The sequence below is a fragment of the Protopterus annectens genome, chromosome 16.part0 (genome assembly GCF_019279795.1).
Source record: "Protopterus annectens isolate FY-2018-M chromosome 16.part0, PAN1.0, whole genome shotgun sequence".
Classification (NCBI taxonomy): Eukaryota; Metazoa; Chordata; order Ceratodontiformes; family Protopteridae; genus Protopterus; species Protopterus annectens.
The window spans coordinates 560,142,073-560,157,683 of NC_056750.1; the positions used below are offsets into that span (position 1 = coordinate 560,142,073).

Here is a 15,611-nt window from a genome sequence, read left to right on the forward strand (position 1 = left end):
TCCTGGAGAACATTTGTGTCAGACCGGGATTCCATGACAGCTCATAATTTGCAACCCATGCAGGTTTAGTCAGCAGGAGACCACTGATAATGGCTTTGACTTCGGAGAAGTAAATACCAAAAAGGAGCAGTCCAAGGACTGATCCCTGAGGGACTCCACTTCTGACTGGCCTCTTTGTAGCGGTAGACTCCCCGATTCTAACTTTCTGGGTCCTGTCTGTGAGCCAGTTGGCTATCCACCGGGTGAAATATGGATTTGTACCTAACCTCCTGAGTCTGTCAACAATGCCCGAGTGGGGTGTGGTATCAAATGCCTTGTCCAGGTCAAGGTAGGCAGTGTGAATGATTTTGCCCTCATCCATTACTTTGGTGACCTTCTCACAGACGTCCACCAGGTTGAGTAGGTATGACCTTCCCTTGATGAACCACTTGTGTCCAGTGTCTGGAGGTTTGCTATATCACTATTGATCATTTCCATTATAATTTTTTCCATGGCTTTACATATAAGACTAGTGAAACTTATGGGTCTGTAGTTTTCAGGGTCTGTACATGGCCCACCTTGGTGCAGACGGATGACTGTTGTGGTTCTCCATTCATGAGGCATATGAAGCCTGTTTGGGGGCTGCAGTTAAATAGCAGATCCAGAGGTCCTGATCGTTCATGTTTCATGCTATTTGGAAGGCATCCTGGGATATTGTCTCTTCCATTGATGAGGTGCTCTTGGCCTTGGAAATCATTAAGGACCTGTTCTCTAGTAATAGCAGGGGGAGTTATATTTGACGGTATTTCCTGACGGAAGGTTGAGGGGTAGAGAGGGATAAAGCTGGAGCTGAATTTATTTGCCATTAGGTTTGCTATATCTTCTGGCTCAGTATAGGTGGCTCCATTTACAATGAGCTCTGCACACAATTGTCTATTGCCTTTGGGGATGCAGACATAGCTAAAAAGTGACTTGTGTTTATTCTTTGCCTAGGAGGCCAAATTCACCTCAAATTCTGCTTTGGTAGACTTTATTTGTCCTCTGAGTTTAGTTTGATGAGTGTTTTTATCCTGCTGGGTGCTGCACCTCCTAATTTTTGCCATGATTTTCTTTTTTTCTGTTATACAGCCTATTGATTTTGTGATTCCACCAGAGTGGCTTGTTTTTTGTTAGTTTTATACTTCTTCCTGGTGGGTACAAGTGCCTCTCTGCAGCTATTAACATGCTTGCATAGGGTTTTTGTGAACAGTTCTGCATAGGCAGGAGTGTTCTCAGTGTTTATGGGGGCTTGAAAATTTGCCAGGTTATCACTTAATAGCAGGAGGTTAGCCTTAGAGTAGTTCCTGAATATTCCAGGTTTTATTTTTACTTCAAAGGAGACCATTTTGTGGTCTGACCTTACCAGGGAAGACATTAGAGTAGGGGATGTGCAGCACTCTCCCATATTAATGAAGACCATATCCAGTGTGGTTGCACCCATAGTTGGTGTATTGACTGTTCCAGGGAGTCTGTGTTTACAAAATCCAGAATTCTCTGCACCTGTATGTTTGGTGTCATATAGGATTCACAGTTAAAAGTGGGGTAATTAAAGTCACCATGGTATTGGGTTGGATGTCGAGTGTTTCCAGTAAGTTTAAATGAATGGTATGGTTTTAATGGGTCATAGATGGGGACCTGTAGCTTGCAAGGAAGTGGTATTGGATTGTGTCTATGGTGATTTGAACATGGAGCAGCTCAAGTGCATTGTCCTGTTTGACCAGCCTTGAGATATATTTATTTTTGATGTAAATAGAGACACCTCCACCTTTAGTCCCTGTCTGTGTAGTAGCTGGTCTAAACATGTGGAAGGCATTATAACCTTGCACTGTTGGTTTGCTGTCCATGTCTTTAAACCATGTCTCAGTGACCGCACAGATGTCAGCATTCTCTAGGGTGAAGAGAGCTTCTAGGGAGTGAAGGTTTTTGTTTAGACTCCTAGCACTCAGCAGTAATACCTTTAGATTTTCTTGGTTTTGATTTGCTATGTTGGAAGTAGTTTCAGTTTGGCATTGTCCAAAAAAGGCACTATGGGAGAAGACAATGTTTTACCTAATATTCAAAAGCCTAGAGGGAAGAGGTGCAGGCCATCCCTGGCAAAGCCGAGTGATCTGTTGACCATCTCCTTCCATGCTGACAAATATTGCATCCCTTAGAATGACACCAGAAGCTAAGCCAATTTTTAAAGTTGGTCATCTTTTGTTCAAATCGTGACATCCTCCTTGGAGAGAAGGTAAAATGCTACTCAATGCTAGGCTGATACCAGCCTGAGACACATATTCCAAGAGCTCCATGATGTCTCTCTTCATATAGTCTAGTGAGGTATGTCTCAAGTCATTTAGTCCCACATGGACTATGCTGAGTTATATTGGTACTTGTGGTCCAGTGACCCGAGTGCATGTGTAATGAGGCAGATCCTAGCCCTTGATAAGCAACTGACTGTGACTTTCTCCTTACTCATCCTGGTGAGAGGGATATCAGTGTTTCACACAATGCAGTCTCCAATGACTAGAATGTTGGATTGTGTGGTGGCTTGCCTTATGGGCTTAGAGGTAGAGGCTCCATGAGATGTGGTTCTATGTGTTGATGTGGATGTTGTTTTACAAGAGTGCTTTTGGGGCTGATGAGGGTATTTGTTGTGTACTTCATCTAGGAGGTCTTTGGAGTTTGGGAAGGTTACATTTAAGTGCCTCAGCATATGTGAGTCTATATGTCTGCTATGAATTGTGTGTGATGGGTGCAGTGTGTGTACTACTGACAACCTTATTGACATTAGGAGTACTTTTTTGTGAGAGCTTTGCCTCCAGTGACATTGCTAAATATGTCTCTCACATACCATATCAGTTTGTTTGTGAATTAACTGGTTGCCAGCAAATATGAGACAATTTCTAAATTGCCTCAGGATGCCCATATCCACCAAGCTGGTCACGAAAATAGTGTGAAAGTTCATATACATGGCAACAGTCCCTTTTTCATTGATTAGACAGTTGGAGTGAGAATATCAATCACTGTCAGGAGTATCCAGTTTGCAACTCTGGGGACAGTGCTTGCCACTGCAAACTAGTTGTCCTGTGTGCAACAAGGTATAGGTGAAATTTCAGTCATGCTTTTACAGGAGATATCTGTGTCTGTACAGGGCACTGCCAAACACTTGAGCGGAAACTAATACGTAGACCCTGAAAATTTAAGGATGACGTATTTAGGTGGAAAGAAATCAAGCAGTACTTACTGAAAACAAAGAATTAGCTTGTCAAGAATGATGAAATGAGGGGAGTCACATGAATAGCTACTACTAGTGCTGGTCTCACCACAGCTTCACTCTGCTGGGATACAATGTTCCTTTGCTTCTCTCACCAGAAGCAAAACATTAGCACCAATCCCAAGATGTGAAGTAGGCCATAGCAGCCCGTTTGGCAATCCACAGTCTTGTCCCAGATGATGCAAGGGTCTGTAGGCTTGTTGTAGCCTTTCCTGGTAGATGCCTCTAATAGCACCCAGACCAATCAGGAATGTCAAGCATGATGGACACTCACTGCCCAACCAGAAACAGTCCGGACTCAATGCACTCTGCTCCTTCTTTCACCAGGACTAGAATATAAGCACAAATTCCAAGCTCTCATCTATTAAGCAGTTATTAGGTTTTCTGGTGATCAGCAGTCTCCAGGAAATAATTTCTCTTACCAGCAGAAAACAAAAGCACTAATCCCACGATGACTACTGAGAGACAACATGTGGGCTGTCCAATAACTGGTGGACTTTCAGTAGATGTTTAAAGGTAATATGAACAAAATTGGTTAATACCCTAAGCACTGCAGTGTACACTAAGCAGTTAAATAGAAAAAGGGGGTAATTTAAGTTTTAGGTAAGTGTAAAGCCACTAATTTTTAAAGACTGGATGCAAATAAGTCCCAAAGGAGAAGCATGCTAGTAAACTATAATACGACCTTTAATGTGAACAATAAGCACTTAAAAAGTATTTTTGGTCGTTTTGAAGCATTGATCGGCTTCTGCACTAATTTTTAAAGAGCAAGATAGATTGAAAGGGGGTGGGCACATTTGTATTCTGGTTCTATGGAATACAGTGGGATAGACAATAAATTTAAATAGCAGAAGGGGAGTGATTTTACAAAGTGATAATGTGCTTACCCAACAACAGCCAGTGAAAGGGGAGAGGGAAGGAGATACGTGGTCTAATTAACATAAGGGGCAGACAATTAGAAAGACAATTGTGTTTAAGAACACAACAGCAACATTCTGCAACATTTCTGTGCGACTCACAAGAGATACGGCTGTGGTCTCTTTACAAGTTTTAACATGCAACTAAAAGCAGAATACAAGTAAAACACAGTGTAAAGAAAACAAATCACAGTATGCAAAATAGAAGAAGGCAATAAAGTAATACCCTCACAGCAGGAATGTGGCAGTCTGTGTGAGCTTTTCCAGTAAGTGGTTATGTTGCGATTTAATGAGCCAAGACTGCAAAACCCAACAGGATATTTTGCTCTCTGGCATTCACCGTTTTTTTACATAGCACAGCATGTAAATAATAAAGTTCACTGTACGCTACACAGTTCCTATTAAAATATAGATAATTTTTATGTAACAAATTTAGTCAAAATTAAGTTACACCATTGTATATGCATATCAGTGTGATGTGTGTTTGAGGACTGCATGTGTAGACTTGAAAATGGCAACTATAATTCCAGGGAAATTTTCTGCTCAGAAGGTTTGTAAATAACAGGATGTAGAAAATGAAACTGATTCTAAAAATAAGGTTTGGTAGAAAGCTTTACTTCTATTTCTGCTTTAGCCAACACAGAAAGCAAAAATCAAAACTATACAAGACAGACAACAGGCAAAAAGTTAATAAGTAAATAAATATAACTTCAGCTGCTTAAATTACCATGATGTATCTTCGTATAGTGTAACAATGGAAGGTGAATGTAATTGCTGATTAAATGTCATGCGATTTTTGTCACTATTTCATTTTGCTGTAATTACACTCTCATTATATAAAATTGTCTTTCTAATTCTAAAATAAATATTTTTTTTCTTTGTAACTTCTGTGATCCTATGCTTATTAAGTATAGTAAACTTGCATCCGTATTTACTGTAGGCTGAGCAGCTCTCCATTCACTTCCTGATTCCACATCATGTGACCTAGAATTCTGATGATGTAATTGTTAACACAAACAATCTGACCATTTGTAATGGGTAGATGTTCTCTGTAGGCTGTATCACATTTCAGCATATAAATGCAGCATAGTCAGTAAGTCAATCAGACAGTAAGTCAACAAATAAATGCATTCAAGTAAAAGCAAATTAGAACAGAATTAAGATTCTTTGCAAAGTGTATAATAATTGTGATATAGCACAGTAAACACAGATGTAATGCTATTACTTGTCTAGCATGGGTTAATCACTTTTAGGAAGAAACCGAGGGGGTTTTAAATTTCAGTGGTAGCTCTACAGTAAACGTGTCTGTGGTACACATTGAATAGATTAGTGCTGAAATGAAAACATTAGGTTTTTCACGGCCTTACTTAGGAAGGAAGCATATTGGACTTGAATGGGATTGGTGATGATGCCTCCTGGGGCAGACCAGGCAAACAATGGAGATAGCAGCTTCTAATGATGTGTGAACATGAATGCAGCCAGGGACTATAGTTAGAATGCCCATTTATAAAGGGAACGGGTTCCTCAAGAGGAAGTGATATGAACTAGTAGTTTGGCCAACCCAGGACCAGTCATGTCTGGGCGAGAACTCTCAGAATGTTTACCACTGTAAAAGTGGATGGGTTACCAGCATATCTCCTGGTTCCCACCCCTGCAATCCACCAGAAGGAGACAAAACCTGTCCAGAGAAAGAGACTGTCCCTTTTAGAGCATGTAAGTATGGGTCCCAATGGAGTGGAGAAGGAGCCTGCGCTTCCAGTCCAGCAAATAATACAACCAGAGCAGATTGAGCCACCAGGCAGAGAAAATATGCTAAATATAAATTGTCCAGAGTTGCAGTAAAGATTTTTAGAGATGGATGTCAGCAAGTTCTTCACAAGAAAGAAATCCTATCACCTAAGACCTAAATGTGGGCAGTGATTTTTTTTTTTTTTCCTGAACAGCATACATTTCAAGTACATCTAAAAAAAAAAAAAAAAAGCTTTGCAGAAACATAGCAGATTTAAACAAGAAAGACAAGCCTGCTGGACAAAATGTTTAAGTGTTCCAAGGGGAAATGATCTCTTGGGGATGACTTTAAGCAACACTTCCAGGAGTATAGCTTCCTGGTCATCATCTTGCCCACCAACAAGAACTGCATGCAGGACATACCCTGAAACTGAGATCCTGCACATCAGACATGTGACCCCTAAATTCCTGTAGTCACTGTCTATGATGACACAAGATACCTGCTTGTCCGTATGGAAAATCACTTCCACTTGAACCTAAATGGAAGGCATAGCAAATCCCTGTTCCTACAGGAATCCATCAGAAAGAATTAGATGATGAATGTCTTAGCCAGCCACTCCGATTCGACTGAGATCTTCCTGCAGTAGGGAACTGTCTGTGACCAGGCTCAGGGGAGGTTCCCAACTACCCAAGGCAAAAGCTATCCATGTCAGCTCTCAGCTTCTAGGGAAGTGAGCAGGCAAGAACTACATGAATAAACACATAATGGGATATAGGCATAGCTAGACAAATAGAACCTGTCAAAGAAACACTGCAGGTTCATTAGTGTACAGAGATAAAACCCAACTACAACCCATAAAAACTGAGTTATAATAGCACCAATTATCAGCTTGACCACCAGCTGGAGTTGGAATACAAGAGGAGCAAAACGATGGGACTTAGGCTGTGTGTCCAGTACAGTCTCCATGGTAGAAATGCTGATGCTCACAAACAGGTTGCTGTCTCAGGTGGGCCAGGCTAAATTAATACATCACATGTATAGACATGGACATACTTTAAAAAGACATATTGCACACCAATCTATTAATTAAAAGGGACAGCCAATAATCAAAAACTTTTCTGTTAGACTCTCAAGGGCAGTTTTCCTTGTGATGCTCAGCTGAGAACTGATTAGCTCTCATCCCTCAGCAGTCTAGGAAGGTTGCTCAATTAGAGAGAGCTATCCCAGGCCCTTTAGAGAATCAGTTTGGAGGATTGATTCTCTGGGGGCTGCAGGTGTCTGTGGGAGCACTTCCTTCTTCTGGAATATTGGGCGTCCACTGCATCTACCTCACCTAGCTCTGCTGTTGCACAGTCATAAAATGGCAGGAGGTTTGTCTGGCAGCTTTTCTTGAAAGTAAAGACAAGTTGGAGCATGTCTTGAGGCTGGCTCTCCTGTTTTTTTAAAATTCAGTGTGATGCATCATTGAAAAAGTCTGGTCATCTCAAATGATTAAGTAGCCTGAATATGAAATTCAAACTTAAAAGGAACAACAACAGTAGCAAAAGGAAAGTTCACATCTCAGTGGCATTCTGAATTCAGAGTGAAACACAATGGAGACATGAAATTGATAAAGGAAGGTCAGAATGAGCTCTAGCTAAGTACTAAATGCATGAATGTTACACAACTCTAAAGCATAATACAACAGTGGGAAATTACCACTCGTTCAACAGCTTGCAGTATTCCATCCCTTTCACTGCCACACAATCAGTGGGTTAATTGAATTGTATTTGCCTGTAGTTGGACTGTACCTCTTTTGGCTACAAAAGGGGACAAGTGAAATTGTTTTCTGGGCATCCATTACTTCTTTGCTAACGAGAAAAGATTCCTATGACAGTTTCTGATGGTGAAATTGTTAGCTTTTTGATCATGATGATCAATGTTTTGTCTCTGTACTCTGTCTTCCTGTAAGCAAACTACTTTCTTATTGATCATCTCCTCAATAAAGTCAATAAAGTCACATCTGTCCATCTGTCCATCTGTCACAGTGATCTGCTGCCTTCTGTGCCCAGCATACTACTCACCCAGCTTTTGTGAATCGTGAGATGAAGACCCCTTTTCTGCTCTTCAGCAGTGCGCTTCTCATTGATAAACTCCCTCCGTTAACCTGTTTGTCAGTGTCTCCACCCCTTCCCCATTTTTGTTCACTGAAATGTCCCTGACCAATTTATTTCCTCCCTGCTTTACCTTGTGGACCAGTTTGCTCTCCAGTATGTCTGAAGCACCTGTACATTCATTTCCATCCTTACCTCTATATAGGCTTGATCCTCTTCCATCTCTTACTACTTTCTAATATTTGAATACTTTTTCTCATTTTCTGAATATTTGCTTGATCTCTGTGCTCAAACATTTTAATCTCTTGCACAGCTCTGGTTTGCCTCCTTTGAGCAAACATCTGTATACAGATTCAGAATGTGGTTACCAAATTTTACTCACAGGTCCTTTACAGCTCAACTTCTCCCTCATCTCCTAATTCTTTCTGCAACTCTACTGATGACTACTTTTATTATGTTCTTAGCATTTCCATACTACTGTCTCCATCCCCTGGGTCTCCAGTGCTCTAGGTAAGAGTGTAATATGGTCACTGTTGGTCAGCAGAACTCTTCCTTGCCTGCCATTCACACTTGTTTAACTAACCGTTGACTTAAAATATTTTTGCACTAACTCGCTCCCTGAAAGTGATTTTACTCAAATTGTTTGGTCTTTATTGTAAATTGTAAAAAAACAAAATACTGTTGAACATATTTCTTACATTCTCATTTTATTATTAATAATTATATGTCACTACTGTTGTCTGCTTACAGTCTTATTTTTTTACTTAAATATAAATCTCATTACCTTGGTATGCTCTTTTCTGGGCTGAAATTGAAACTGATAATTTGTAATCAGCTCTGTACCCTGATTAACAAATTTTAAATAAATAAAATATCTTCACAATGTGAACTTCAGCTGATGTGGTAAGGACTAAACCTATATCATTGCTTTATCTGATGTCCTATTGTAACAACTAAACAAATTCATTCTAGTCCAAAGTAGTCCAAAATTATTTTGAATATCCTTTGTTTTTTTGTTTTTTTTTAATAAAAATCTAGGCAATGACCATTCTGCGAAACTTAATCTCCCATCACTACCACCTTCTTTTTCTGGGTTCAGCACCTGATCTTTTTCACCAGTTCACTATCCCTCCTTGAATTTCCAGGGAATATGGCACCTGTCAGTTCTCCCCACAATTCGGTTCTTACCTTCTTCATCACTATGCTGCCCCCCCCCCACCCTGCAGTTTGGTTCTTACCTTCTTCAACACTATGCTGCCCCCCCCCTTACCCTGCAGTTTGGTTCTTACCTTCTTCATCATAACACTGCCCCCTCATCCTATTTAGTTCTTACCTTCTTCATCGCTATGCTACCCCCTCACCCTGCAGTTTGGTTCTTACCTTCTTCATCACTATGCTGCCCCCCTCACCCTGCAGTTTGGTTCTTAACTTATTCATCACTATGCTGCCCCCCCACCCTGCTGTTTGGTTCTTACCTTCTTCATCACTGTGCTGCCCCCACTCCTTTTACCTTTTTTCTCCATCACTTTACAAACTAACCCAAGTCTTCCATAAACTGCCACTCCTTACCCTTTTTGCTTCCTTCCGCATCTGAGAATTTGCCTATAACTACCATATCAAAGCTCCTCTTTTCCAGGTCCCAAGTCTCTGGCAGTCTGCCTTGTCAGATCCTAGGATGGACTTTAATTTCTCCATCTTTTTTCCTAGGTTTCTAACATTGCACTTTATCACATTGTAAACCCCTTTTTGCTGCAACTCCTCTTCCTTCATGTACACTTCCCCGTTTCCAACCCTCACAGATTTTGCTGTGTCCTCCTCTTTCATAACGTATCACTTCACCATGAGCAGGACATTATTGCAAATTCACTTTTTCTGTTAGCCAAAACATCTGTCTCACAACAGCAGCTTGTTTAGACAAATAAATTACAAATGATAAATCTTTGTCTTACTTCTCTGGAGCTCTTATCATCTAAATGATCTTTGCTCTAGAGTAACGTGTATGGAAAAGCTTTTATTTTGTATGACAGGCTATAATCTGGCCTTCTAAAGTTTCAAACACACACCCACCCACACTTTCTCTGTCTATGAGGAATGGTTGTTATACTAAGCATTTGAGCTGCACACTGGCATTTTGCAAGTGCCTTTCTTTAACCAGTAAAAAAATATATATATGTACTTTCTTTTCTGGGCACATAAATTACTACACCATCTCCTTTGTCATTCAATTTCAAACGTATTATTTGTGAAGTACAGATGACAGAACATTACACATAAACATAAAATGGCATTTACTTAGAAGTATAAATGTGTTAAAACAGTTACTTTAACATTATACTAGTAATCTGTGTACATATGTCATTTTCAGCAGAAAAGCTAATGTTAGGCAAATATTGCTTAATTCCAATTAATAACTGTTATAATTTGAGCAAACAAAGTTCTAGAGATACAGCTTAAGGAATCTCTTTAAAGGTAGCCAAAGTCAAGGACTCCTCAAGTCATTGTGGTAATAAATCCCAGAGGTATGGGGTTTAATAAACAGATGACCTAACTCCCCAAGCATCATGACATACCCTCAGAGCCAATAGCAGTCCCACATTGGCAGAGCAGAAAGTATGGGATGGCTGCAGGGACCTGTCAGCTGATTAATGTTTGAGTCCCATATCATGCAGAGCTAAAGGCACTAACAGAAGACTTTTGAATGAATTAACTGTAAGCAGCCAATAATACAGACTCCGCCATTAGGGAGTAATATTTTGGTAACATGAAGTACCAATTGGTAACCATGCAGAAGAGTTCTGCACTAGCTGCAAACTGTCAAGTTCAATGTCAGGGCGCCCATGTAAATGGTACTACAATAGTTTGAGCATAAGGAAACCAATGCATGAACTACCATTGAAATTCTCAGAAGGAAATATGCATTTGATTTATGTGGTCTTCCTCACATGGTAACATGATGGCTTGGAAACGGTTCACATCTCTTCCTGACATATCTGCACATTACTGAGAATTATTACAAGATCCCACATGCTGGAAACATACTCCATTCTTATTGCTGCCACAGGTCATAAAATGAGACAGAGATGGAGTAACCAGGTCCTGTTCCCTTATCTCCTCCCACTAATCACCGTGTTGATTTCTCCTCAGACCTCCCCACCCCACCCCTTACCAGCAATAGACACGTACCACATCTTAAAGCTGTTGTGTTCCCATCTCCACTTACTTCACGCTGTCTGAAATTTAAATTTTCATTTTCCATACTGGCATCCTGTATTTACTATTTCAGCTTCCCTGTCCTACAACCCGTACAACTTAGCCTGTCTCACAAGTCCTTGAGCCACATGCCAGCACCTGGAACACTTCACCTACCTGCTTGTCCATCTCTTGCAAAATCTGCCAGCCATATGCTAGGTTAGGAATTTACTTCACTGGCACTTAAAACACTGGTGAATGCAGATCTTATAAGTCCCTGATGGATTTGGCCCTTAGACTACCCTGTATGCCCTGTGGTTAACTGACCAGCTGGCATTTCTCTTTATAATCTGCATCTGAAGGTGTTTTTTTCACTTGCAACATTTAATTATTTGCACATTTTCTGACACTTCTGAAGAGTTATCTTTTTTATATGAATGTGGTTTGATTTTCTGGTTTTGTTTTACTTGACTGTGACTGGTACTAACAGGTGTCAGACTGACTGATTAATATGTTCCTATTTATTTTGTTTATCTTTGTTTAGTAAATTTTGCCATCCTTCTACTTTTCCTCTTTTACTTAGTTTTCTACAGTGCCTTGTACAATGCTTACCTTTCAGTGCAGCCAAAAACGACTCAACAAGAAAAGATGAGCATTTGAAATCTGTCTGGTGCTCCTGCCTGTGATGCCACTGGCCTCTATCTCTTGAGTGCTGGAAACAAATGGCTACCGATATATCATTTTACATGGAGAGCACCCTATTAGATTACTTCTTATCAGTTTTTAACCTAACATTGTACCCACCTCCAGAGTTTCTGTGCCTAGACACACAGTAAGTTAAGATCCCATTGCTATCCTATCATTTATCTGGTTTCAGGTGCTTGCATATACTTAAATTCTGAAACTTGCCATCCAGTCAAATCTCTTTTCTCATCCAGTTTATACTTTCACTGAAATCTTTAACTAAATAAAATAGCCTGTGTGGCTGTCTGAGCCTCCAGCTTTCTTCATCCTCCTGTTTCCCCACTGTCATAGAGTCCTCCCCTTCCTGTCTTCAGGTTTCTGTCTGGCCTTATTTCAGCTGGTCCATGCCGTGTTTTTCCTGTCAAAACATTGTACTAGTTAGTAAGGCTATATATCTAGAGAGGAAGACGTTTATATTTTAATCACTAATGGCAATATCTTAATCTGAAGTTAATTATATTATCAAGTGATAATTTTGAGAGATGCACCACATGGCTAATTCTTGAAAATGTTCCGTTTCAAGAGCATATTGATGCTATTGCATGCATATAAGTAAAGTCAAAAATACTGTATATTTTATTTTCATGTGTGTCCTTAGGTGGGCGCTGGCTGAAACTGACACATGTGCGAAATCATGATGATGGAAACTACACCTGTGTCGCCAGCAGTGCAGCTGGAAAAGTCGAGAAGAATTTCATGGTGGATGTATGGGGTAAGCAGAGCAACAACTAATTAAAAAAAAACTGCACAAAATCAGTCAGCATTCGTAACTGCTTTTATATAAAATTCCAATAAAACATTTTTTGAGAAAAAAAAGTTACATATCTAGTAGTAGTAGCAGTGAGAATGATGAAATAAGATCCTTCTCCATGAAATTGTAAATATGGTTTGTACGTGGTTTGTAGCCCAAGGAGAATCAGTAGCTGTCCTGAAAAATAATGTAATTGAAAATAGTGCTACTTATAAATTGAAAACGGTTCCTGAAGCAACAATGTACCATGTTGTTCAAAAGAAATTTGATCTGTTTGCCATCAGATTTATTTGTTTATGATTTGGTAAATTGGTAGATGCACAGATTAGGGGTTGCTTTATGCACTGTCAGTATGAAGATACCACTGTGTTATTGATGTACAAGAAAAAAGCATTACGGATAAACTGTCAGAGAACAATAACACACTTCAGACGTCATGGTGAACTAAAATTATTAATAATGACTAGACATTTCCTCAGTAAACACTTCAAATAAAAAACAGTACAATTCAAAACACATGCATCAGTCTGTTATATAAGGTCTTTATTCAATTGTTCCTCCTCAATAAGAGACACTTCTCAGAGTTCCTGCTGTGTGTAAGTCACTTCTGCAGAACTGAATGCTATCAACTCCAAAGGCACCAAATTACAGACCATGAGGATAGTAATGCAGCTCCGGCTGGCTAAATAGAACTTTTGTTATTAAAATTATTCTAACACTACTTTGCACATTCATAGAATACAACAAAACATATGCCTTTTACCTTCGCAGCAATACTTTTGCCTTTCACCTATGTAAAATCAAATTAATTTTGCACAACAAAACTAATGGATGAAAGGATATAGACACTTACCCTAAACATTCTTCCTACACTTGCATTCTGTACTATAACAGAATTATATTTAATCAGGACTTCCCACACAATGTGATTAATCTTATATCCTTTACTGATGTAACCAATGAACTGTGAAAGAAAAGCTTGCATTTTTGTATACTGTAATTCTTTTTAAGTCTTTTCAATGAAATCTGATGAAGTATAGTTTAAATTAGGAATTTGCCACGCAGCAAAGAAAAAAAGAAAAGCACAAAGTACAGAAAAGATGAAGGTAATACTTACTATGATGTGTAGATTGCCAAGACTTATCCCTAGTAAGCTTTGATACCCAGTTGGTTAGATTGGTTAGGGAATACAAACAACTGGAACTTGTGATTTTTAGGCTGAAGACAAGGCAGCTTAAAGAAGGATTTAAAATAATTTTTGCAACTGCAGCTGCATCTTGTAGCATGTTTTACCTAGTACTAAAATATTCAACTGAAGGTTTGCAGAAACGTTTTGCCTAATTTCATTCCTTTCCTAAGTTAGATATGTCTTCAACGTTCTCACCTGTACAGTACTCATATTATCATACCACTATAAATCACAGCATAATGTGGCAGGTTTGCTGTCATTATTTTTGTATGCTTTTCCTCTCCCCTTCACCCCTTCTCAGTCTTTCATCTGAGGCATTCACTTCATATAATGACAGCTACCGTCATCTCTTTGCACAAAGGAGGTGCATCAACGGACCCCGGGAACTATACACCCATTAGCCTGACCAGCTTTATCTACAAGGCCACAGAACAAATCATTAGGGTTCTTATTAACAAAGATATATAAAATCTCCAAATGCTCGACCCCACCCAGTTTGGCTTTGTAAGGGGAGATCATGCCTGTTAAACTTGGTGGACTTCTTCGAGACAGACAGTCACCAAAGCTCTAGACGAAGGCAAATCTGTGCATACAGCCTACCTAGACTTAGCCAAGGCCTTTGATACAATCCCCCACTCAGACATTATTGATAAACTCAGAAAAAACAAATCCAAAAAATGACTCAGCCAGTGAATCCAAAGATTTATTTTTCTTAGTAACAAACTTGACTTCTCTCTCTCTCTAGCGCCTCGGCCAGTGCCTTTAGCAGAGTATAACAATACCAATTCTTCACTTCATTTATATATTAAAACAGCATTAATAAAGCAATTAAGAACAACCCGTTACAAGAGCCATTTCCAATTAAGCTCTCTGTTTAACCCATTAGGATGCAGGGTGTCAAGTTTTAAAATAAAAAGTGCTTCTTTCCATTGCAATTTACTTTTTAAACACATACCTCTTTCACAATGCACTTTTTCCAAAATAGTACCTTCTAATTTGCTCCCATTACTATTATGGTACATTTTAAAATGTAGTCCCAAATGGGCTTTCCACCTTTTCATTTCTAATATTTCTTAAATGTTCTAAAAATCTGACACTGAAACTTTGTTTAGATTCCCCTATATAAAATAAATTACATTCACATTTAAGAACATATATAATTCCTTCCGTCACACAGCCATAACTGTCATGAAAATCAAGCTTCTGTCCATTTATTTTATCAAAAGAACACACTGTATGACTACATATACTACAATGTCCACAAGCTCTAAAACCTAAATTTGATATGTTTATTCAGCCTTATTGCAGGAAAATTAAACTGGGCATGCACCAACATATCTTTAATACTTTTCCCCCATTTATATGACACCGTATAGGTCTTTGAGGTAATAATTCTCCCAAAAAAGGATCCTGTATTAAATAATTCCAATGGGTCATAATTATTTTAACCAACTTTTCCATATAAACACCATAAGTGGTTACAAAAAATATTTTATCCACTGGTTTATTATTTTTATTCCTATGTGGTCTACCTTTATAGTCCACCATCAACTACCATCATCTCTTTGCGCAAAGGTGGTGCATCCACGGACCCCGGGAACTATACACCCATTAGCCTGACCAGCTTTATCTGCAAGACCACAGAACAAATCATTAGGGTTCTTATTTTAACAAAGATATAGAAAATCTCCAAATGCTCGACCCCACCCAGTTTGGCTTTTTAAG

At 39.2% G+C, this 15,611-nt stretch overlaps 1 protein-coding gene across 2 annotated transcripts in view; it reads left to right on the top strand.

The window, feature by feature from the left end:
• HMCN2 (hemicentin 2) overlaps window positions 1–15,611 on the top strand; it is a 2,554,053-nt gene that overhangs the window by 1,561,877 nt on the left and 976,565 nt on the right. For both annotated transcript variants that reach the window (XM_044058392.1, XM_044058391.1), the window contains exon 47: window positions 12,545–12,658. In XM_044058392.1, the coding sequence (XP_043914327.1) occupies window positions 12,545–12,658 (114 nt within the window). The remainder of the gene's footprint in view (window positions 1–12,544; window positions 12,659–15,611) is intronic.